At 40.3% G+C, this 25,801-nt stretch overlaps 1 protein-coding gene across 1 annotated transcript in view; it reads right to left on the bottom strand.

Annotated features, from left to right (window-relative positions):
* SLC25A13 (solute carrier family 25 member 13) overlaps positions 1 to 25,801 on the bottom strand; it is a 177,478-nt gene that overhangs the window by 60,219 nt on the left and 91,458 nt on the right. Inside the window, exons 5-11 of the mRNA XM_019662069.1 lie at positions 25,645 to 25,727; positions 10,035 to 10,181; positions 8,063 to 8,201; positions 7,109 to 7,202; positions 6,798 to 6,882; positions 3,273 to 3,360; positions 2,633 to 2,791 (exon numbers count right to left, since the gene is read on the bottom strand). Of these exons, the coding sequence (XP_019517614.1) occupies positions 2,633 to 2,791; positions 3,273 to 3,360; positions 6,798 to 6,882; positions 7,109 to 7,202; positions 8,063 to 8,201; positions 10,035 to 10,181; positions 25,645 to 25,727 (795 nt within the window). The remainder of the gene's footprint in view (positions 1 to 2,632; positions 2,792 to 3,272; positions 3,361 to 6,797; positions 6,883 to 7,108; positions 7,203 to 8,062; positions 8,202 to 10,034; positions 10,182 to 25,644; positions 25,728 to 25,801) is intronic.

Genomic DNA, 25,801 nt, shown 5'->3' with positions numbered 1-25,801 from the left:
GCAGTGGTTCTAACATGCTCCCGGGTTACGACTGGATAACTTCCAGGACTGTGTACAGATGCTGGCCGCTGCCAGAGAACGGAAGCAGAAAAACAACTTGTACTGAAAGAGTTCTTTAAAAAGAACCATCATTCTAGTAGTTCCATGAGAACTTACTTCTAAATACAAAAACAGCTTCCCTTTAGAGATCTGTACTCTTTTTAGAAGAAGAAAAATGAGAGGGAGAGAGATGCTTATTAACTTTATAATAAGGATACATAGTGCAATCACCTTCTTTCAAGACCAATTGCCACGTTTTTCCCCCCCAAAATATACATACATATAATTTTAAAATAGGGAAGAGACTTTACTTGTGTAACATTCCCAAATTATACTTTTCAGGAAATATTAGCAATTATCTATGTCTTGATGCAGAAAATTACATATTAAGCAAAACTCCAGAATAGGAAAAAATATGCTCAATATTTCAAAACATGTTTATAAATTAAGAGATGTGCTCTGACACCCTCTCAAATATTGCTAGGTGAAGCATTCACAGCAGCAATTCTAAACTCTCAAAATTTAAATTTAACAGTTTTCCTTGGGAATAATAAAATTTTTAAGCAATAAAAATTACATTTAATGAGAAATTTACAGTCAAAGGATCACACATGGGGTGTTTTATATCTTGACTTTATAATCAAAGGTTAGAATACTGATTCTCAGAAATACTTCAGGTCTTTTTGTTTTTATTATCATTTTTTGCTAGAAATGATGGTTCCCATTTTCAAGTGATCTCACTCTTGCCTAATGACAAACATTTACAAATATGTAGTTACATACACTTATTAATTCATGGTTATGTGCGAGGCACTAAAGGGTATTGGTCCCCAGCCAATCAAGGCTAGCAATAAGTCATTTATGAAGCAAGACAGCACATTTTTTTAAAAACCTGAACTGCCCATCATCTCTTTGCTCTCAAGATCCAAATGACAGAACAGAGTTAAACAATTTTACAGTAAATCTTTTGCTTTAAAATCACCTGCTAAAAAAGACAAGAAATCAGGGAGAAAGGAACATAGGTGACTCCCAGAACTAACCTTCTATTCACTCTCTACTTACCATCATGCTCTGACAGAGAACCCCTCAAGGTTCAGGCACCCAAAAGAGGTAAGATAAATGGCTATTTCTAAGCCAGGGGAAGGGTGAGGCGCTGCCTCTCTGGTGTTCAAAGTGAGGCTCCATCTCTATCTACTGGGCCACTCACTCCCCCTTCCCTGAGGGGTTAAAACCAGTCACTCCCGCACAGCGTGTGCGTGAGGTTTGTGGGACGGCCCATATTAGCTCAGCCCTCAGAACTCAGGTACGTTTTAAGCTGTTCTGTCCACAGGGTCAAAGGGCCAAGTTGAGGAAAGAAATCAGATGCAACCAAGAATCAAGCAAGACCTGCCAGGTGTGGTCAAAGATGAAAGATAAAGGACTCAAAATTAAAAACAAACTGGGTCAACATAAGCACAGTAAAGACATTCAGCAGGACAAAATGTATTTCTCACTATTCTCAAGGCAAAGTGCTATTTCATCCAATACCCAAGAAAGCCCATAAAAGTAGTTTAGTTTGTGAAGCAACACCAAGGCTCAAACATCTGTCCCACTTGAAGCGCAAGCCCTCCTTGCAGAAAACGACCCAGGTGAACAGGTGAGGTGGTTGCCTTTACCTGAACCACTGAGAAGCAGGAACTGTGACATTAACCTTGTACTACTTGGGAGACATTTCATTTGCCAGGTTGGTTGTCACAGGAGGTAAACGTATTTCAAATGGAAGGCAGTGACCCAGTAAGGGTCATCATCAATCACCTGGGGTCAAAGACCTTCCCAATTGTCAGAAGAGGCAAGGAGTGAGAGAAGGAGGGCAGGGAAAAGATCAAAAGGCCTTTGATGGGGTTATCTGCTACACAATAGAACCTGCAAAATGGAACTCCTCTGGAGTCTGAAACCTCCTAGTTTCTAAGGTGAGAGATTTCAAGAAAGGGTTTTTTTTGTTTGTTTGGTTTTTGGTTTTTTTTTTTAACTTGGGTGTTTAAGATGAAGATGAGTCAGCAGATGGCAGAAGAGGTCTAGAGGTACAGGTTTACCTGGCTGCAGTTCAAATCTGTCTCTGCCGAGCACTAAATACTATTTTCTTCTAGAGCAAGCACCGGTAGGGGAAAGGAGGAAGGCCCCGCCAGCTTTACAGCTGCCAAATGGTGAGTGGGCTCAGCTTGAACTGCCTTGCGATCCTGTATTTTAGCTGATGTACATACGCTTGCTTCTCTTCTCTTTGTAGAGGGCGATCACACAAAAGGGTTGGGAAGTAAAGTCATGTCTCTTTAGGCCAAGGCCAGTGGAAAGCAGTGAGCGTCTGTGGGATTCTTTCTATGAGTGATGAAAACTCACAGAAGATGCTTATTCACAAGTATTTTTAAGAAATAAAACATACTACAGAGCAATATAAATAGCTTTCAGATTATGGGCTGTTTTGATTAGCCATGCCCCAGATGCCTCCAGCCTACTCCCAATAGCATGGATAATTGAGAATCTGCTGTATTTCCGTTTTAACGCGGTGTGTCTCTAATCCATTATTTCACCTTACAGGAATTTAGCACATGGCACTAACCTCTATACAGTCCAAAGAAGCCTTCATAGCGTAGCACTTTCTTAAAGCAGTCAAAGCTGTTTTTATACATAAGTTCTCCCACAAAAGAGCCAGTTGATCGTTGGTTCTGCATTCGAGTTTTTACAAGATCGATCGGGTACACAGCAGTGGCTCCCACAGCTACAATGAAAGAATACCAACATTTCAGCAGGAATGAAGGTCTGTCAGCGGAAGGGGGGAGTTGGTTAAAGTCAAAGGGAAGGCTGATAAAAGTAAAAAACAAATTTTGCAGATAGATTTTAAAACGGTATTAACTTTCTGTACTCTTAATAAACAACTGTGGAATTTCATTAGCTTCCTGATAAAAAGACGTCATATAGACAGTTTAAAAAAAGCACATTACTATAACCTAACCTCACTGTTAACCTGTCTTTAGAAAGCTTATCTACAGATAAGAGAAAAAAGCCACTCCTAAGACCGTGATCATGTGCAGGTACGGAAAAGAAGGTCCCTTTGTTGTTGTCCCATCTCAGGCAGAGACAGGTGACTGGCTTAGGGAAAGACTAGAGAAGGCTCTGTCCTTCAGTATTTCAAGGTGGAACATCAGAGAAAAAATAAGAGGATAATAAAAATGAAAAATTTGCACTCATCCATGACGTACCTCCAGCAATAGAACCCAGCCCAAATCTGTAGGCTGACTCTGCGACTTGTAAGAGAACTGGGCGAGATGAATCCATGGAGGCCTTCTTCTTTGCACGCACAGGAATTGGAGAATGAAAAGGTAGGAAATAAAAAAAGAAGACAGTACAAAAATGAGCATGTGTTATTTTTAAAAACTACCCACAGGTTTCTAAATTCGTAATACAACTAAAATGCCAAAAAGGAAAGTAGGGTTAGATTCAGTAAGTTTTTTTAAATAAAAAGTTATTGTTATTAATATTTCAAATCAAATTTGAACACAATGAAAGCCATTTTGTACCAAAAACAATGTTATGAGCCTATTTTCAAATGTTCAATTATTAGTGATCAAAGAGATATCAATTTAAAAATATTAATGAGACACCATTCTGCATCAATCAAATTGGTAGGTTTTGGGTTTGTTTTTGTTTGTTTTTTAATGGCAATACCCTGCCTGTCAAGAGTTGATAAAAAACAGGGCTTCTCAAACCTGGTGTTTAATCAAAACTGGTGTACAAACTGAAAGGAATCTTGGTAATATACACCCAAATCCTTAAAATGTACATAACCTCTGACCCTGCAGGTCTACTTAGAAAAAGTTATCCTAAAAAATAATTGTGTATGTAAACATGGATCAAGCTATAAGAACGTTAAAAAGCAGTACTGTTTTATAAGAGCAAAAACTGAGAATAACCTCAATGTCCAATGATAGAGGATCAGTTAAATATAATGCTATAGCCTTAAAACAAAATTATATGTCATAAAAATGATATAGTAAAAGAATATTTGATATTAAAAAATGTTCATAAGGTATTATAAATGAAAAAAGATTAAAAAGAATATGGTGGGTAGACAGGTATTCATGATATGATTCTCTTTACCTCTTTAAATACTTGAAATACTTCATAATCTTTAAAAAACTATGTTAAAGACTACCGCAATATGTTAATTTTTATTAAAATTACTTGTGGGTATGTATATGCATATAAAAATAATACTAGCATTTTGGCTTCCCTACCACCAAGAGATATTCAAAATGTTTACAGTTGCTACAACTAGGTGGTTGTATTATTGTTACTTTTTCCTCTTTTTTTGTCATCTTTTCTAAATTCATATTTCAGGCCACTCAGTGGTTACACTTCTCTGTCTACAGATTTGTCAAATGAGGGTGGCATATAGTTAGTGCTTAATAAATACCTGTACAATGAATAAAAACATTCAGTACAATCTTTTTTTTAAAAAGCACGATAATTAAAATTGGTGAGCAATGAAAATAATTACCAACACCAGCAACCCACTGAATTTTAGTTGTTGAGAATGTAACACAATTCCAATACAATGAGGTAACTTAGAATCTCCTTCGGTCATTTTGCTTAAAACAGCTTTACACAGAAATATGCATCTTTAAGAATGGTAAGCATTTCTTTTGCAAATTGTATGGTGTATCCCTGTATAGATGGACATCAACAGTAACTTCATTTTGACAGGTACATCCCTAAGAAAGGCACTATTTTATGTATATGGATATAAATATGCAATACAAATGAACAAACAAAACAAAAGACTCATAGAAACACAGAACAATCTGATGGTTGCAGGTGGGGTGGAGGGATGGGTGAAAAGGTGAAGGGGAATATGGTCAATAACAGTGTAATGGCTTTACACGGTAACAGATGGACTTAGTGTGGTGAGCACATTGTACAATATCTAAATATCGAATCACTGTGTTGTACACCTGAAACTAATATAATATTGTATGCCAACTATACTTTAAAAAAAAAAGACAAAAAAATTGCAATACTTCAAAAGGGCCGAGCATAAAAATGAGTGGAAATAGTTTGAAAATAATGGAGGGAACCTACCACTATCACTAATTCTTCATTTAAAAGATGAAATACTGTACATGAAATCCCAGACTTTTATTTAACTTTTCTGAAGCTAGCAATGTAGCATCCTCAGAAACGAGCCAAGAAAGGTTCCTGTTCCTACATTCTTCCATCAAGGGTCAGTGTTAGCACTCGGCCTGCCAGGTGGACGACCTCTGCCGCGTGAGTCTTTCAATGTTGTCTGGCCCGCGGGGGTTCACAGAGTAAAGAATATTCCAGGCAAGGCCATTGCGAATTGCTCTAAACCTCTAAGCAGCAGTCCACCCTTCCCCACTGTAAATCTCATCAACCTCCTCTAACCCTTTCATGGCCAGTAATCAAAAAGCACCACCCCATCACAAACTCTCAAAAGCTTTGGAGAAAAAAACTGTGGGATGCTACTGGCAAAAGGAGGACAGGAGGGAACTAAAAAAAACCCCAAACTTCTCGGCTTTTTCCTAATCCCAAAACGTCTACAACAACGAGTGGCATAGGGACACGGGTAAGCAGCGTTTTAAAATGAAGGGGAAGGGAGAGCAGCGTTGCTTCCACCTCTGCACGCGATTATACAGTTCTCTCTCCTGCACTCGGGGAAACCGGCTTCTTTTAACAACGGCCAGCTGCTTTTCCAGAGGTGCCTAGTTTAGGATTTACTGAGCACACACCCACCACTTTGACTTACACGCTGCACACAAAACTCACCGCTGCATTCGGGTGGGAAGGAGCTGAAAGGAGGGGGTCCTGGCTGAAGGCCTGCCAGTCCTAAAAATGTTGCCCGCATCAACCCATTGTGGTCAAACTGGCGTCTCTGTACAGACCCAGAGCTCCAAGCCAAAAACTGTTAAGTCTCACAGGATTCAGGGATGGCTTTGCCTTAAAGGAGGTATTTTTCTGAAACGACGCTCGTCGGTGAGTGGATTTATTTTACAAATATCATGTAAGGACAACCCATGCTATGAAGGCTTTGAGTCTCTAATCCTGATCGCTAGAAAGTCGAGCAAGAGTTAAACGAGGAGGTCTCGTGTCTTAAGTTTCTGACTCCCACAACTGCAAGAGATTGGTTTCTGTTAACCATAAAATAAAATTTAGCATTCCTCAAATTGTTTCCACATAACTTACGAATCCTTTCACAGAGAAAATAGGTCTAAAAGCCTTCAAACTATGACTCCAGACTAAACAAAATTATCTCATTTTGATATTCAGAAAAACGGAAGGCAAGGCAGTTAGGCCCTGCGCTGATGAAGTACCTCTCTGCGAAGCAAAGACGGCTTTCATTTAGCAACGTGCCGCTTGGCTGGGACAGTGACACCCAAACAGGGCTCCGGCCCCACATCTCTCACCCGAGGTTTAGGGAAGAAGAAAGACTCTTCTGCCTATTTTTGGAGAATTAACCTTTCAGTGCCTATAGGAAATCACCTCATCTTTGAAAAAAAACAAACAAGCAAAAATGCCAACTCTCTGTTAATCAGAACATCTCTAAGTAATTTCTCTTCCCAGCCTTTTGAAATTGTCTGGATTCTTGGTGCAAAATGGAAACATGGTAGGTCAGATACTAGTGCCAGAAAGGCAACTGCAAGTGAAAAGGGGCTTGGGGGTGCCCTACTAAAGAAACACCAGGAAGCAAGTTTGCTTTTTCTGCCCACCTGTCTCTGGGCCTCAGCCAACTTGAAGGGCAGAGTTCCCTCTTCCAGAGGAGCAATTCGTTCAATGTCTGCTAAGGTCATACGTCTGGAAGGAAAACAAAACAAAACAAACCAAGCAAAAACAATGAAATAAAACTGTATTAAAATTTACATTATGGAATTTTAAAACATTCCCTTTTTTGTTTGCCATATTTCAGAGTCATCTTTAATTTGCCTTCTTTCTCCAGCTTTGCTGAGCTCCTCCTAACCCCCACCTCGTAACCTCCTTTTATTAAGCTAATTAAAAAAAAAAAAGAAAAAGGCCAACTTACCCCCGTGGCTCATATAAATCTGCTAACTGAAACAAGATGTCAACTTCCATGGGTGTAACCTGACCAAATTTCTGAGCTGCCAGAACAAACTCCTCTGCATGGAAAAAGAGTTAAAAAGGGAAAGATTCAAAAAGGAATAGCCACTAAACGTAGCATTAACTCAAGTCACTGGAATGAGTGTTCATCACAAAATTTTATTATTATCAGTTGTCGCATTCAAGTCAATCCAAATAGGGTAAGAGCTTTTGGAGTTCTTTTGGAAAGCGTGTGCGGATGAGTTTCTGGAACATTGACTTTAAAAGCTTGATGTCATGTGAAGCCTTTGAATAAAGGACATGGGATGTTGTTCAAGTTTCAGGTCAGGGGAAACTAGGAAGCAATCGGAAACTTCATAAGTATAGGTCCCAGGAGGTTGTATTAATGAAGCTGTGAAATTGGTAAGGGAATTCTCTGTTTTAGGGGGAAAAAAACCCCCCAAAAAACCCAAAACATTAAAATGCTAATATTTTGTTTCTAGATTATAGATCACCTTACATGGTTACCAATATAAATTTATGGAATTCCTTATGCACTTTTGAAGGCCACTTGAGAGGCTGCCAATTTAGCTCAGGTTCTAGCAAGATTTGAAAACATCTAAGAAACTTTACATGGTTCCCTCACTCAAAGACTATCTGGTTTATTTATCGGGTTGTCAGAAAAGTCATGATGCATTTTTGCAACGAAAAACATAGAAAAAATACTTCATGACTTTTCTGACAACCCAATAAAACTTGCCGAAGATTGTTTTGTTTGCTTTTGCCTGATTAAATGATGGAAAAGTCACACATACCATGGAGTTAATATGTGTCAACGGAATAGAAAAATCTACAGTACAACCTCTTGGTTGCCATCTTCACTCTAATAACAATGCACCAAGACACTTGCAGGTAAGAATTCAGATTTATTCTCACTTACCCTTAGTCACCTCCACATCTTTCTTGTTGCCAGCCAGAGTGCTGTAGATCTTTCTAATGAGTTCCATGTTGTTAAGGAGAGAATTAAATCCATTAAAATAGGAGAAACTGACTTGATGGGATGTGGTACCTCCAGCAGCCTCAAATAAGATGAAAATAGGAGAGGGGGGAAAATTAAAAAAGAATTTATATAATGAAGAAGATTCAGACGTACATATATCAAATGCTAGTTTTGGAAGTAATCAGGATTGAATGACTAAGAAGAAATAGCCATAAGTATTTTTCTTTCACATTAAAAAAAACAAAAAGCTATAAATGATTTTTAGAAGTAACTGCAACTAATCATGACCAGAACTTGTACTCTCCACATACAATCCTAGAAAACTAAATAAATACATGTGTAGGGTTATAACAGCAGGACCAGTAGTAATTTACAGAGTTCAAATTTCCATTGGAAATGTTTTATAAGTTTGTTTATTTCATCTAATGAGCAATTCTTAAAGGCTTATACATGCAAAACTATATTACACACATGCGTGTGCTTATATATGCAAAACTGTATTATACCAACACAAACATACTATGAAAAGTGGCCAATCTAACATTAATATCATGATTTGTCATGTTACTTATAACTAGCAATAAATAATCATTTAAGTACAGACTTTACATTGGTGGGATTTCTAGCAAACAAGCATATTAGGGTAAAATTATGAGATGTCATATGCTTTGATGGGAGTTAAGACTGGTCAGGGTTCTGATCGTAGAAATTTGTAAGAAACCATATTTCTTCACAGAGGACAAGGGAAACAGACAGCATGTCCATTATGAATGGAACTCCAGTTTGGGGTTTCAAATTCTATCCTTCCCTAACAAGGCAAAATATTTTTATTAGGAAAGCAGTTCTTTATAAGGTAACAACCACATAAATCTTCACTCAGTAATCATTTAGAATAGCTGACATGAGAGTTTAGAATGGAGTAGGGAAGGGGGGCCAAGGACAGGAGCTAGATGGCCACAGTGCCAGAATGGAGAAGGCCTTGTCAGAACGCCACATTTCCAGAAACAGGCACCAGGGGAAAAGGAGGAACAAAGGAAAAACTAGCCTAAGCTCCTGCCTATGGTAAGTAAACACTGTGGGAAACCCAGATGATGCTGAAAACACTCAAAAGTCTTCCCCCCGGGATGAACAAAAGGACACTGACCAATGAACATAAGGGTTCCCAAATCTGAGTGACCATCGGAATTATCGAGGAAGCTTTAGAAATTAAGATTTCAGGGCCTCAACACCTGTAGATGGTGAATCAGTAAGCCTGGAAGGAACCTTAGAATCTGAATTTTTTCATAATTATCCCTGTTGATTCTTAAGCTCCACGACCAAGGCTTGGGAACCACCACCACAGAATGTTCCAGGACATTCTCAGGGTCCAGGAGGTCAGGAGTGGCTGGACATCCACTAGTATGGAAGCTCCAAGATGCAGGGGAGTCCCTCCACTCCCCTATGCCACTGTCACCTCATCACATATATTGAATGAACATGTAAATCGAAGATTTAAAGTTTCTGTTCTGCTGACCTCTCAAATATATCTGTCCACACTTTTTTTTTGTTAATTTATCACCTCGGAGAACAGACAAGAAGCAAAGATTAGCATTTCACGTCTCTCAAAATATAAAGCAAAACTAATATGCAATCATACATTTGTTTTTCTTTTTAAAATCAGTTAATACATTTCTTTAAGGTATTCCATACTGCCCAGATAACAAATTAACCTACCCACTAAAACTAGCCCAAAGATACTCTGTAAGTTTCGTAATATACGCGATCACATTAAGAAAATGTTCGTATTTTAAACAGAAGAAAACTCTACGTAATGTGTAAGAATTGTTCTTATCAATAAGGATTTACTGAGCTCATGTCAGGTAGAATGAATTACTTCAGCATAAACTAACTTCAAGGAAAAGTTACAACTTACAGCTACTAGACATTCTTCTACAAAAGGTGTCAAGACGTGGGGGCGGATGGTGACCATGATGTCCCGGAAGTCAATGGCAGTGACTTTTCCGGTCCTGGCATTGTCCCTTAGCACAAAGGCTTGCTTTGCATGCTCCAACTGGATTTCCTACAAAGAAACAAGGTAAAATAATTTACTTCTCAATTACTACAAATGGCTGCTGAATTTCAAATTAGGGTGAAGACATATAGGTTACATCTTGGTTTAACAAGCCCTGCGTGCTTATTGTTAAATAGCACCCTGAAGCTAGTGTGTCTCCTTCCAAAGAGAGAACTTTGCTCAGACCAGTAAACATGTCTTGGAAAAGCGCATTCCACCTTAAATCTCCTACCTGAAGAAACTGAATCACGTCTATGCGTTCCTAGAGTCCGAGGACACCAAGAAAATAAAACCTGGAATGAAGTTTGGGAGGCTCGAAGATCTGGCCAAACCCAGTTTAGGTGACACTAATGATCAAAGGAAAGCCACCTATAGGGACATTACCTCTCCCCAAAGAAAAGAGGAAAATTTTTAATGGGAACATAGTATACAAACATGTAATATAACAACAGATTGGAAAGGGCGGTTCTCCTCTGGAATATGCTATTCCTCAAATACTGGGTTTCTCAGCCTTGACACTATTGGTATCTTGGGCAGGTTAAGCCCTTGTTATGGGGGCTCTCCCATGCATTCCCCAACTTCTCACTACCCACTAGATGCCAGTCTCCCCTTTCCCTCAAAGTCATGACAATCAGAAATATCTCCAGAGAGGGCCATGTGTCCCAGTTGAGGATCACTGCTCCAGAATTAGGAACTGGATGGTATGTGGGTCAGTACCATGGGACATATGTTTTCATTCATATGATCTTAAAACCAGAAGCCCAATCTTAGATTTCTGTTCCTATTCCCAATGGATAAGTGTATACACAAAATAAAATACAGCCTCCCATCAAGAGCCATCGTGTACCATGCAGAAGCATCCTTTCTGCAGAGAGCATTTTATCATCTTCTTCAGGAAACTAACCATTTCCCAAATGGGTACTGAGAATGAGATGTAATCTCTGTGGAATTACAAAGCATCACTGCTGTGGCTCTGAAGTACTTCAAATTATTTAAATGAAAAGAAGTTTTAGTAGATGATATTGAGGAATTAACTTTTTTAACTTGGTGAGATAATGACTTACAGTTGCGTAAAAACTAATTGTCCTTACGAAGTAAGTAATACAACCTAAATTATGGAAGAAATGACATGAGTCTGATAATGCTTTAAAGTACTCTATTTCCCTTTTCTTCCCCAGAAATGTGGGGAGATGAAGGATGATTGATAACATATTTATAATAATTGAATCCCAATAATGGGAACATGGTGGACCATTATACTTTTCTCTCTACTTTTGTGTAGTTTGAAAATGTCTACAATAAAAAAATTAAAAAGACAATACAATGGTAAGAGTTAGACTTCTTACCCTATTCGAAAGCTTCTTCTCAGTTATAGCATCTCCCAGTTTTGATCCAGCCTGTCCCTGCAGAAACTCTCTGCTGGGACCCTAATCTTTCTAGTGCCTCTTCCATTCACTCCTTAAATGAGAAGCATTTGTCAGCCCTCTGTCCTCAGGTCTTCTCACTCTGCTCTTCTAGGCCAAGACCTCCCACCCAAGTCCTCAAAGATTTCTTAGAAGGCTTGACTCCCAGATCCAAATCTCTCCCTCCTATCTGCTGGACCAGAATTTCTGACTGCTTAAAGAATATATCCATGCGGGTATCTGTAAAAGCCATGAAATTACACATCACCAAACACACTGTTATATGTCCTCCACCCAGCCCTCAAAACTGATCCCTCTCTTATGTTCAAAGCTTAATTATTGGCATGTTGTTTTTCTGGTCACCCAACCTAGAAATCTGCCAGTCTTAATTCTTCAAGCTTCCTTTCTCCCAGAGTAAACCAGTTACCAAATTATGTCACTTGAACTTTTGAAAGTTCACTGAAATGCATCTTGTCCTTTTCACTCCTGATGCACTGTTTCAAGCCCTCCTCCGACCATGCCTGAAACCCCACCACAGGCCCAACTGTCAGTCTGGCGCTTCTCTCTGACCTCTGTCGACCATCTTGCACACACCGACAGCTGCCTTTCACAATCTCAGATCTGACTTCAACGCCTCTGCAGAAACCTTCAACAGCCTTTCATCATCAAGACCCATCTCCAAAGCAGAGTGCTCAAGACCCTACAGAGCGCTCAGCCTTGTCTCTAGCACACCACGTCTCGCCCTGCCAGCCCTTCCACACATCCAGGCCTCTGTCCACACTCTTCTCTCCACCTAGCAAAGACCGCAGCCTTTTTCTCTAGCTCCTGAAACCCTACCACTTCCTCCAGGCTCAGCTCAAATGCTACCTCTTAGGTAAATACAATTAGACCTCCTAACTGAAAATAACTGATCACTTGGCCTCCCGCTTGGACTTCAGTCATAAAACTTGTCTTATTCCATCTTACATTCCTGTCTTTCTCCCTACCTTGCTAGGAAAAAGAGACTACTCTATTCACCCCAGTTACGGCGTAGGCAGAATGCTTTAGATATAGTAGGCACTCAACAAACCATAGACATAATCATCAATCATAGCTATTCTAGTTCTCTGTACAAGTGCCTCCAATGTAAGAGGAAGAACTGTTAAACACCCTATAGTGAAGAATGTCCATAATGTGCAGTTAACTGAAAGTAAATGAACACACTCCTCTGAATTGCCAGACCCACCGCTAAAGCTAACCTAAGCCAAGGTTACTGTCAATAACAGTAGAAGGTGGGTTCAGTTAGTTACCATTTCCCCTAGTTTATAGCTCAACTGGAGTCTCAGGGATCCTGAAACCATTATACTAAAAATGGAATCACTTTTCCCGGCCACCCCATCTCCTCAGAAAGCAGGAAGCCAGAATACTAAGACCAAGTTGTCCAGATTGGCAGGGGAACGGACAACGAAGTTCACACTGCAGGACACGGGGTATGTTTGTAATGAAGATGGTGTCACCAGGCATTTCTGTGCTGACACTTCCACGAGTAAATATTTACCAGCAGGGATCCCTCAATCATGGAACAAGAAAGCACTTTTAACTTTAATGATGAACAATTTAAGAATACATTTCCGATAGCTCTTAAAGATTGGAGACATTATAAATTCCATGAAAACCAAGAAAGCTAGACCTACGCAGTTCTCTAAGTAATAGGATAGAATGAAAACATTTAATTAACTGTTTCCCCAAACTTAAAAGTAGCTTACTAAAGATGCAGGCTCCCTTCTGAAAACATCTATTTATCTCCATACTGTTTCTTGTTCTGGGTGAAGAAATGAAATTTACCTCAATCGATACAACCATGATAACAGCATTTAGTGAGCATACAGTATGCGGCACACTGTTCTAAAGCATGTTATAGCAATACACTCATTTAACGCTCACAGCAACCCTACCAGGTTTGGTACAATGGTCCCCTCTCCCCTATCCACAGGGCATACGTCTCAAGACCACCAGCAGATGCCTGAAACCATGGCTAGTACTGAACCCTACACATACTGTGTTTTTTTCCCCAATACATACGTAGGATAAATTTTAATTGATAAATTAGGCACAGTAAGAGATTAACAAAAATAACTAAGAAAATAGAACAATTATCACAATATACTATAATAAAAGTTATGTGGATGTGGGGTATGTGCGTGTCTCAAAATATCTTATTGTACTGTGCTCATCCATTGTATGATCATGTGTGATAATAAAATGCCTTATTAAGTAGAGAACTTTCATATTTTCATTTAAAGGAAGCGCTTTATGGCTTCTCTTTTGTACATCCAAACAGCCAGCATCTCTACTCTTGTACTTTGGGGCCATTATTAGGAAAATAAAGGTTACCTGAACACAAGCACTGTGGTACTGTGAACAGTCTGTCTGATAACCCAGACAGCTACTAAGTGACTAGTGGGCAGGAATACAGCATGGATATACTGGACAAAGGAATGATTCAGGTCCCACATGGAACGGACAAGCGGGACAGCATGAGATTTCATCACGCTACTCAGAACAGCGCTCAATTTAAAACTTACAAATTGCTTCTTTTTGGAATTTCCCATTTAATATTTTCAGACTGTGGTTGGTCGTGGGTAACTGAAACCACAGAGGGTGAAACCGCGGATACCGGGGGACAACTGTACTATTATTAACCTCACTGTAGTAGCTGAGGAAACTAAGGTCTCACCCATGGGAAGCAGTAAAGCTGGAATCCAAACCTAGGCAGCTCCATCCCTCTCACAGTGCTCCTAATTCTTCACTGCACAGGGAGCCCCGATAATGCGCTGGCAGGAATTTGATTACAAAATATATTTGACATTTAGGAGTCTTAACAGCTATGAAAAAAGATTTGCTTTTAAATTATTCTCCATGCTCTAGATTTCTCTGTTGCCTGTTTTCATGAGAAAACAATAAAACTCCTGAAACATATAGTTAAGGCAAAAGTCTATGTGCTCAGTATCTGGATTATTCTCCAACAACAGCAGAGATGATGGAGGAGAGAAACCAAATCTAAAAGGCTTTCTCCTTTCCTTGCTTACTGCTTGCTTCTCACACCCCAAGAGTCCGAGGAGGAGAAAGACAAATAAGGAGCCTCTGTGTACTCTATAAATACTCAATTCGAGAATGAATGATCTTTGAAATAAAAATCCAGGCTCAATACTCATGGCAGACTTAAAACCAAAGCTCTCTGTTGGTACCTCTAAAGCTATTTAAGGAAAACATAACAGGTACCAAGACCCTGATAATTCTTAGATCTGAACCTAGAGGCATAAAACTGGAACAGAGAACATTAGATATGCACTCAATAAAGAATATGTAAGATAATGCTCATTTCCAAAATGAAAGAGACCAGAATGGATAAAGTCATCATCCATGCAGGGGAAGGGAGAACAGCAGAAGAAGCAATAGTTACATTCAAATATTTAAAGGTTAAAGGGCTATCAGGTAAAAAAAGAGAAGTTAGAATGGCTCTTTATTTCTTAAAAAATAAAAAAAAAATCAATGGAGAGAAAATAGAGGCACCAGGTTTTAGCACAAAACACAGAAGTATCTAACCTGTACAACTACTCGCAATGAAATGGGCTACCTTGTGAAGTAGCAAGTCCCCAGTCACTAGAAGTACCGTATTTTGCCGTGTAGAATGCTCTGCCGCGCATAATGTGCACCCGCATTTTTGGCCCAAACTTTCAGGGAACAAACCTTTTGTTTTAATTTTTTAATTCAAATTATTATTTATTTACATTTAGGTATTTATTCTTTGTATTATAAAGGAATTTTAGCAATTATTTTTAATATATTATGGTAGAAGAAATTTTACATAATAATGACAAAACACAAGGACCAATACAAGGTACAAGGACCAATTCAAGGTACAAGAACTTTTACGTACCAATAACAAATTTATGATATTTACGCATCATAGAAGGCCAGGAACTCTTCGTCACTGCACGTTTGTCGTAAATTAAACAAAACCGATTATCGTATTCCAGGGTATTATTTTGCATATAGATATCATCATTGATTTCTAGAGTTATACTTTTAACTCATAAGCATAAATAAAATAATTAAAAACATTTATATAGATACGGAATTAGTACTACCCATGTATAATGCACTTCCTTATTTTTCCCTTACAAATTTGAGCCAAAAAAGTGCGCATTATACACAGCAAAATACGGTATCTGTTCAACTACAGGCTAAGGAGCAAATGTCAAGAAATTTACTTTATTTTATTTATTTTAATAGAGGGGGGTTATGGACACAATATATTATGATGACAAAACTCTGAAGTTTGGAACAGGAATGAGCAGAGCTCAAATATCAGTCATGACACCCCTACCTGGGAGGGCTTAGGGGAGTGTGTTTGCACCTAAGAGTCCCAGTAACACCTACTATACACGGTTGTGAAAACTAGATGTCATGCCCAACAGGCACTTAATAAATGGTAGCTTTGATTTGTGTCAAGGAGAATGATTTAAAAACCTCTCAAGCCCTTTCCAATATAAGTTCTTTGAGTCTTTCAAAAAAATCACCTAGTAGGAATGGTAGTTCTACAGAGTCATTTTGAACTAGCCATAGGAATAGAGCGACGAAGACCAGAGAGGTGGGGTAGACCAGTAACCACTAAATGTTTAAACACTTACTCCAGGCCAGGGCTATGCCAAGAGATTCAAAGACAGTATTTCATTTAAGCCTCATAATAATTCTGTGGAGTAATAATAGTATCTTCATCTTACAGAGAGGCACCTGACGCTCACGGAGGTTAAGTAACTAGTCCAAAACCACACAGCTAGGAAGTGGCAGAGCTGAGATCTATACCAAGGTATTGTCTGATTCCAAACTGAGATTTTTTTTTTTTAACCACTGACTTATCCTGCCTTGAGTAAAATCGTAATAGGATCATAAGTAGATTTGGACAGGTAACTGGAAACGAGATTTTAAGAAAAGTTTTGGTTATGACTTGTATGTAAAAATGGAGCAAGATACATCTCAAAGAAGTCTCGCCATGGATGATGGGGGAGATAGAAGAATCTACCACAAAGGAAAACACTCGAGGGCAAAGAGATGAGGTGTCTGACCCGATGAGAAACTTGGAGTGAGATGAATTTGAAAGCTAGCAATATAGAGAGCAATATCAATCTGGGAGATGTACAATAGATAACAGGATTTTAGGGAAAAAACGAAAAACTAACACGTACTGTAATTGCATGCTATGTTACAGGGACTGTTGTGTTTTCTTACTTCATCTCTTTGAATCCTCCCGACAACCTTCTAAGGTGGCCCTACTATCACCTCCATTTTGCAGATGGAAAAATGAGGTAAAGAGCAGCTGAGGGTCCTGTGATGCTACGAATGAAACTGGATATGCACCCAGCAGGGAGCAGGGGGGTCTGGCTCTCTGGCTCCAGAGCCACAGCCTTAATCTAAACAGACTGCCTGTTCCTTTCAGGGGGAGGCCTACCAAAAACCAGAAGAAAAAAAGCAATAGTTAAGAAATAGATGAGATCATCCCACAGCACGTAGAAAGAGCAGGCAGACGACAAAATGGAACTGACCCTGAAATAAGTGAGTACAGACAATAAAACCGAGGGCCTGAGATCTTGTGGGAAACCCAGAGAGCTGGGAAGATGTCATAGCTCTGCAAAGAAGGCTCTTTCTTATCAGTGCCAGGCAAGGAAGTGCTTGCTCATTGCTGCTGATGGAGACAGGGAGGACCAAAGAGAAACGGCTCTCCATCACCTGAGGCCAGAAGGCCTCAGCAAGGATGGGTACACCTATCCCTAAGGCCGTTCTGCTCAAGCACACATGAAAGGAGGTCCAGTTTCTCTTGAATATTTGCCTGTGAACTGTTTCTGTTCCCTCTATTCTGGTGCGTGGTGATTAACGGAATAGGTTTTTATTGCCAGTTTCCAGCTACTTCAACACATCCATTCAGATTGCTGTAGGGGAAAGAAAAATCAAACTCTTCAAAATTGCTAGCTGTATAGAAATAAACATATATAGGGGTTACACCACTTTAGGTCTAACATCCACGCTTCTAATAGTCCCAGGCCTGTAATTTCCTTAATATCTTCAATTTTCAAGTGGGTATATTTTGAATACAAAAATTCTCTTCTCCACCTCTATTCACACATGCAAGTTTATGTTTCTGCCTGAGAACAATTTATCAGGAACATAAAAAATAGACCAACAGACCCTCAAAACAAGCAGCAGATCCACACGATTTCTATTATAAAGCCGAGAAAACCAAAAAGGACCCCTGGCTAGTTTGCATTTTTGTGTTTTGTATAGTTTTGAAATTTAAAAGAAAATCTAAAACTTTAATAAAAGAAGGGAGTTCTCAATAAGAATGTGATTCAAAAGAATTACTTTTTAGGGGTGGTGGTAGAAGAATTCTAGAGAAAATATAGGTAATTAATGATAAAAACAGGGAACAAAAAAAGTATAAAGATGGTATGCTTAAAAATATGGTATCGCCTTTAGCCCTATTTCAAACAAAGTCTGCATTACATCAAGTATCAGAACTTGCACACTATTTGCTACATAAGTACCCACTTCATTTTCATAATCCTATGCTAATCTGAAGAAAAAAAATTCTAGTTAAAATAAAGACCCACATATTTTTAAACAGAGTAAAAACAGAGCTAGTAATAGAGTTGGTAGAGGAATAAGTAGCTCCCATTCTTGGTATTTTTCTGCGCGCCGCACATTCAGGCCAGGCAGTCAGACTTTCAGAGTTCAGGGTGAAATTTCACCCCCAATTCACTGGGTGGTGCCTTTAATTAAAAGGGTCTTTAGGAGCTGAGTCGCATGTGGCATTCCAGGCACAGCAACACCTCAGCAGAAACCAAGTACACAGCTTTTCCATCTCAATTTCCTGGCTCTTCTGATTTAACGTTCAACGTCACAGTGGGAAACAGCTGGGGAGATGCCATATGGAGTGTTCATTTTTATAGGACACTACTGTAAAAGCCTGCACGACAGGCTGCTCAACAAAACAGCAAGCTGACGGACGCCGTGGACACAACAGCACAATGAATGCTGCTTTCCCTTGCCCAGAGAGTAGAAAATGCAATGCGAATGGTATGGCCTGCCTCTAATTCTCCAAGTGACCAGGATAGCACCATGTCTCTGGTCACCCACCACCAAGCTGGCAATGACTCCCATTTGGACACAAAACATTAATCTCTTGGAAGAGGTGAGGGCAAATGTTAGCTACTTTTACTCAGTAGTTCATCCTGGGACATCAAATGTTGCTGTATCGATGAAAGAATACCAAAGCTATATTGCAGACTCCATCTGGTCTGACTTAAAAGCAACATAAAAAGCGTTCACGTTAAAAATGCAAATATAATTAAGGCCTCTGGCTACTAAAGACCCATGATCTAGATATTTTAATTAATACAGATTAGCAAATTGGGGGACAATGGGGAGGCACAAAAGGCTCAGATTGCTCAATCCGAAGCAAGGACGTTGTTAGTTGTCCACTAACCTGTCTAAACAATTGTGGCTTCAGCAAGTTCTACTACAACTGATTGGTTTTTTTCTTGTTTTTTTTTGTTAATGCCCAAAATACTCTATCACTTCCAAAGTTTGAGAATTTGATGTTGCCATGGTTGAGGGTTATGTTTTCTTTGTTTGGTGGTGGTGGGGAACAACTTCTTTTTTAGCACATATGGCCTTCTGTGTTGAAAGTTTTGCCTTATACCAGGATGCCATGACAAATATAGTAGCAAACCATAAGTGATGGTGACTGTAAAGCCCAGACCACAGCTGACAGGGAGCAGTGGCTCTCTGGAGGGATGTGTGGCAGCACCTGGGGGCAGCAGAAGTCCAAGGCTCTACTCTGTAGGGCTCAGAACTTGAACAACCAAAGTGTTCAATTTACACAGAAAAGACTTGGGCTGATTTGTACGCCATGCTGACTCATAAGCCAAAATGATGGTCAATTTGACTTAAAAAAAAACCCAAAATTGTTCAGTTGCACTATTAACATAAATATGCTTTGGCATCCAACAGGTTTGTCATGGGATGCATGTGATCTAACGACAGGGTCCTTACCAATATGAATGGCCAGTCTGGGACCTCATATACAGCTCTGATTCCCAGGTTCTATCCCCAGCTCTATCCACGATGATTCATCTCTATGGGTTTCATCACCCTCTTCTGACAAAAGGGACATCTGAATAAAGTTATGGTAAAACACTCAGACCTTTAGGATTCGGGCTTCCATTGGATCAGGTAACTTCATTCTTAAATGCTATTTGATGAGAAGGTATTACAAAGAATTTTTAGCTCCATTCCCTCCCAAGTCAGCTATTCTATTTCTTGGCTAACTAATGGAACCCCAACTTCAAAATAGGACCTCTCCACCAATTTAAAGCTGATTCCTTGATGATGCCTCTTCTTGGGGCAAGAGGATGACGGCTTCTGAAAACAAAAAAAAGTGTCCTGGTTCTATAAAACGGGGAACACAATTCCTTGGAAATGGCCAAGTCTGTGCATAGGTAGGATTCCTATAGTATCATCCTAACTCCAAGAAACTGAGGAGAGGTGGTGGAAACAATTCAGTAACACACAAGTGAAAGGCAACTGCAAGCTAAGCACCGCTCTGCAGCCCCTCATTAAACCTCCCTCCTATGCTCCACCCCCATCTTAGTAAACCTCCATCCTCCCACTTGCCCAAGCCTAAAATCTAGGAGCCAACCACGAGTACCGCATATCCTTATCTGTCCTCATCCTATTAAATCACCAAGTCTGGTCAGGCCTATCCCGTTAGCTTCTCCTGAACCCATTTACTTTGGCTCATCACAGTTACCATCTAACCTAGGCCACCATTGTTTCTGTCTTGGATTAGACAGTAACCAACTGGTGCCCCATCCTCGGTCAGGCCCCTTTCCATTTGATTTTCCATACGATAGCCAGAGAAATCCTTCTGAAACACAGATCTGATCACATGTGTCTCTCTGAGCTCCCCCATCAACCCTGAGATGAAGGCCTGAAGACCAGCATCTGTGCTTTTGAACATTCAGGGTTTTGTAGTCTAGACCGGTGTTTTACAATGTGTGGCCCTTGGCCCACCCAGAACCCTGCATTTCAAGATGCTTGTTTGAAAGGCAGCTTCTTAGACTCTACACAGACCTACTAAATCAGATCCTTGCAGGTTGCTTCAGAAAAAGTTTTACACAACGTTTGAAAAACACTGCTAGAGATTTTGGAAAATGAAAATCAACTTCGGTTCTACCTGCCTCGTCTTGGACAAATCCAGAAAACATCTCCAAGCTTCTGTGTGCTCATCTTCCATACAGAAACAAGAGTAACTGCTTAACACCTAAGGCGATTATAAGGATGAATATAAATCAAAGCACTTTCTCAGCTGGAAAATGCTCTATGAGAGGTAGTTAACAGCAATAGTTTTCTGGTTAACAAGTATATTGCATATGGTAGCAATCCTAGACTTTTCTATCCGGAGATTGGAGCTACTAGAAATTGATATGTGTAGACTATTTTTAAATTGTAATAATTATGTGTGAAATATATACCTATGATAATAAAACATTATCAAAAAGTAAATGGAAACAGCAGTAATACACACCTCTACTGAGAGCTTTTTTATTATCATATCTGGCAATGAATGGGTAGGGGTCAGGAATGCTAAATGTCCAGCAGTGCATGGCTCTGCACCTCCATTCAGAAGCACACCCCTTCCACAACAGAAAGTGGCCATTCATAGCCTTTGCCCTGGAGACAGGGGTTTACAGTGGAAACAGAATCATATTTTTGAATTCTTCACACGTGTGTCATCTTCTGGAAGAAGCTAAGCTCTAGAGCGATTTCTTTGTACTCTTTTGGGGTACTCCTTTGGGAACCTAATGAAAGCCATGACCATTTTCCCCAGAAAATTACCTGTAAATGCAAATTTTACTCTAGAGTCTGTTTATTCTTTTGCGTATCATAGGGGATAATGATAATTACCTCTCAGGGTACTGAGCAATGCTATTATCAGAAATAGAATATTTAAAAACACTTTGTCAATTATAAAGATTGTTGCTATTACTTTTTTTTTTTTTTTTTTTTTAAAAGAATTTTAATGGGGAAATTGGGGGTTGGAACAGCGCTGGGGAATTGGGGAACGGGGAACAGACAAGTTGCTGTCGTTTTGTTCTTCAATCTAGTTGTGGAGGACGTTGCTTCACTGGCCCAAGTTGGCACCATCATTGCGCTCTTCTCTGGCGAGGCAGATCAGTCGCCGGCCTCTGGACGGCCGCTCACTGCGGCTGCTGGCCGCTCACGCTGGCTGCTGGCCACACACGGTAGCCCATGGCAACCCACTGCCACAGAGGCTGCAGCCCACGCCGTCACCGGCGACTCATGGCAGCCCAGCTCCAGGTTGAGCTGTTGTTCAGCATCTTAGCTGTGGAGGGCAGTATCACTGGCCCTCACATGTGGGATCCGAACCGGGGCCCTCTGGCATCCCAAGCGAGTTCTCAACCATCGCGCCACTCGGCCGGCCCACTTTTTTTTTTTTTTGAGAGTAACTCTTAGTACTACTGACTCTACAGGGTCATTTGGCAGAAATATTTAAGAGACCTTTCACTCTATGCTCACAGTTACCTACAATGTCCACCAGATAAAAAAATGGGCAACGGATCCAAATAGACATGTCTCCAAAGAAGACATAACATAAGCACATGAAATATGCTTGATTATTAGTCATTAGGGAAACACAAATAAAAAAAAAATCACAAACGAGATACCACAAAGAGCTTCTGAAGTGAAAGGCCTCAATTTCCTCATTTGTAAAATGGGGCAGTTAACTCGATGAGCTGATTCTGGTCTCTGGCCCTTTAAGTTTGTACTTTGGATGGCAGCTCTAACTGTACTTTGAAGGTTGGTTTTGAGTTTATACCTACCACAAAGGTTTATGCTACAAAAGAACAACCTCGAAGGGTGTACATTTTATACCTGCTCGTGGTTGCTTCTTTTGAGCTGTCAGGTGGGTCAACACAGGAGCAGCCCCTAGACTTCTACCATATAAGTATCTCAAAAGCTGTCATCTCTGCACCTCTCAGCCCTCTGCTTGAGGCCTCACAACAACTCCTGCATCCTCAGCAAACATTTGCTGAACTGGGTGGTTTGCTCCATGCAAGTAATGATCACAACAGAAGAAATAGCTCCAAACATGGCAGACAGTTTTATGTTAATACCATTCATGAACAGGAGTTTCAGCAGGTGTAAAGTAGGAATATGCCTCCAAATTCTTTTTAAATATACCGTTGTCAGTATGTTAAAGTGCATTACTCAACTGGCCACCATAATATCAGAGCTCTGCTCCAGGAGCTGAGAGTAGAGGCATGTGGACAAGTTTACAGAATATTTAAAAACACACACACACATACCCACATATGAAACTGTATTCACATTCACAATACACAGCATCGCTCATGCAGTGAAGTAGAGATGACAGAAACTGGGCATAAAAAATAGCAGCAATAAACGCAAAGGTAGTAACGATGGGGTAAGAGGGCTGTTACCTCTGAAATCCTTCCCTACCAACAGGAAGAAGACTCTGGGAAGGAGGCGGAGGATGTGTTCCCTGCTACCTGCTTCAACACTACCATTCAGATGCCAAGCAGAAACAAGGCAAGTTTCGCTCAAAGGATATTTAATTGACTCACCACTTGATACGTTTTATAACCAAAGTACAGAAAACAACATACCAGCTCAGCGTTCAAGTGATGCCCAATACCAGCACCACCTCAGTGGGTGAGCAGCTTGTCCAGGTCGTACACAGGTGAACACGTACACACGTGACGTCCCCACAGCCACGTGGTGGCTTACGACAAACTCATACTTGCTTAGACAGTGTGAAACACTTTCTAAATGAAGACAAGAACCCTGACCTTGCAGAGAATGGCACTGCCCACCAATCACGAACACATGTACATATAGAAGCAGAGGTGACACACAAGAGTGTGAGGCTTCCGTTGGCTGGAACCAATCTGAACTACTTCCAAGAACTGTCAGTGGGATCAAGCACTGTTGTCTCTACATACTGTTCCGGTTCCCTGAAACCACAGGCATTTCTCAGCCGTCCAAATGGCTGCTGTTCTTCTTCAATAGGTGACAGGTAGCTGCAGGCACAGTCGCAGTTCTTTTGCACCTCGAGCAGCTGTGTCTGCTTTCATGACCTTGACACTAGCCAGGGAGCCGGTGCCTGTGTTTCTGAGCCCTGCCCTACAGCAGAAAGACAAGCAACACCTGACAAAGCAAAAGTCTGCAACACTGAAGATTAAGGTCACTTATATCTTTAAGAAATTCCCTGCAGCCAGAAGACAGTTCAAAGAAAGCAGATGAAAAATTTCCAAGGGGATGGTAGGGGGAGGGGAGTGACCCGATGGGAGACATTAAAACTGGCATTTCACTGGCATGCATATAAAGTCCATCATGATACATCCATCAATTCCTTTAAATCTGAGCCTGGAGTGGGACACAAAACCAAGGACCTACTTGAGATAATTATGTGCGATAACCATTTTAATCTTGTAAAAGTTTAACACTTACATTTGGGCTACAAAGTCAAAATCATCCCAGGCAGGACACTGGGATGAGTCCATTTACCATTAGAGAATGGAGTCAAATTAAAGTGAATGCCCTACAAGCTGAAGCTGCAAGCCTGGTCAGTAATTCCTGAGTTATCTAATCCTGGACTCCGGCTTCTCCGTATCTTGCTGAAGGCCTCGAAGCTGCTGTGAGTGGTTTATGGCCGACTCAATTCAGCATAATTGATACTTGCTTAAAGGAAACCGCGATCAGCCTTACTACTGCTAACATCCCATTAAGACTAAAAGTTAATTAGGCTGTGTTCCATAAAGTTAATTTGAGACATTTGTCTCAATAGCATTATTGTAATTATTCCTCATCAAAATGAATACCACCTCCTACTGCACGCCAAGGTCTTGTGTAAACAACAGCAAAAAAAAATCTAACAACGCGACTTCCATGCTCCACCTGAGTTATTTAAGTAGGTTGATATGGAACTGCAAATGGGGGTTCATAGACATTAACATGTTTTTAAAGAATACTGCCAAGGCAGGTTTAAGACATCTTGTTTTAAGTTTCCAACAGCCAGGAAAAGAAAAGTAAACTAAACAGCATGACAAATTTCATATATCATGACAATACTAGTAAAAGTCAAAAAAAGAAGCACCTATTAAAGTCTATCTGTTACATATGCTGGGGCCTAGGAATGGACGCCTCAAAATGCTGGCTGAATGAGCACACTGCACAGCATGTGTGTGTGTCTGCCCTGTGTACCTTCCACGTCCAGCCCATAGCTGCGTTTCCAACCACCCTCAGGAGGCTGGCAAGGCCTCGGGCACACCAGAGAAGCAGGGGCACCAAGGTACCCATTGGCGACATTGCTAGTGACAAAGAACAGAAGGTGGTGTCCCTGGCAAATTTTTTCCTCAAGATCCCTAATTTAAATATAGAAAACTAATCCCCTTCCACAACTCTTTTAAAATACATTTAATAAAATATAAAATGTAATTGTTAGAGAAACAAAACAAATGCATAAAAATTCAAAAGAAAGGGTAGTTTATCATATATACTTACATATCATGTAGGATTGGTCTCTAGTGGCTAAAGGGTAGTATCACAGTTAAAACATCTTTAAAATTAAGCTTCAAGAGGAAAACTAAACTGCAGTCATATTTTGTTACTACTCATCTCTTGGCATCATCAGTGGTCCAGTGATACGATCACAATGAGGCGGGGGTGCGGGTAGGAGAGAAAGGCGGGAGGGTCTGGGCCAGGTATATCTACAAACATCAACAACTCCCACAGTTTAATCCTGAACATGGACAGCAAGTGCCCTTCCAACAGTGGCTGCACATTACAAGCACCTAAGAAGCTTTAAATATCCCAATGCCCAGGCTGTCCATCCCCTTGCCCACCCCGAAATCAAATCTAATCTAACCTAATCTCTAGAGATGGGATCTAAGCAAGAGGAGTTTATAAAGCTCACTAGGTAATACCCATATGCAGCCAAGTTCCAGACGTGTGCTTTGTCTATGCAAGGCCTCAGGTAAAATTAATCTACCAAGGGCCGGCCGAGTGGCTCAGTTGGTTAAGAGCTCGCTCAAGAGTTTGAGCTCTGAGCAACAGTGGTTCGAGTCCAGCCCGAGCTGAGCA

The sequence above is a fragment of the Hipposideros armiger genome, unplaced genomic scaffold (assembly GCF_001890085.2).
Source record: "Hipposideros armiger isolate ML-2016 unplaced genomic scaffold, ASM189008v1 scaffold_365, whole genome shotgun sequence".
NCBI classification, from domain to species: Eukaryota; Metazoa; Chordata; class Mammalia; order Chiroptera; family Hipposideridae; genus Hipposideros; species Hipposideros armiger.
This window is presented reverse-complemented; position numbering and strand designations above follow the sequence as displayed.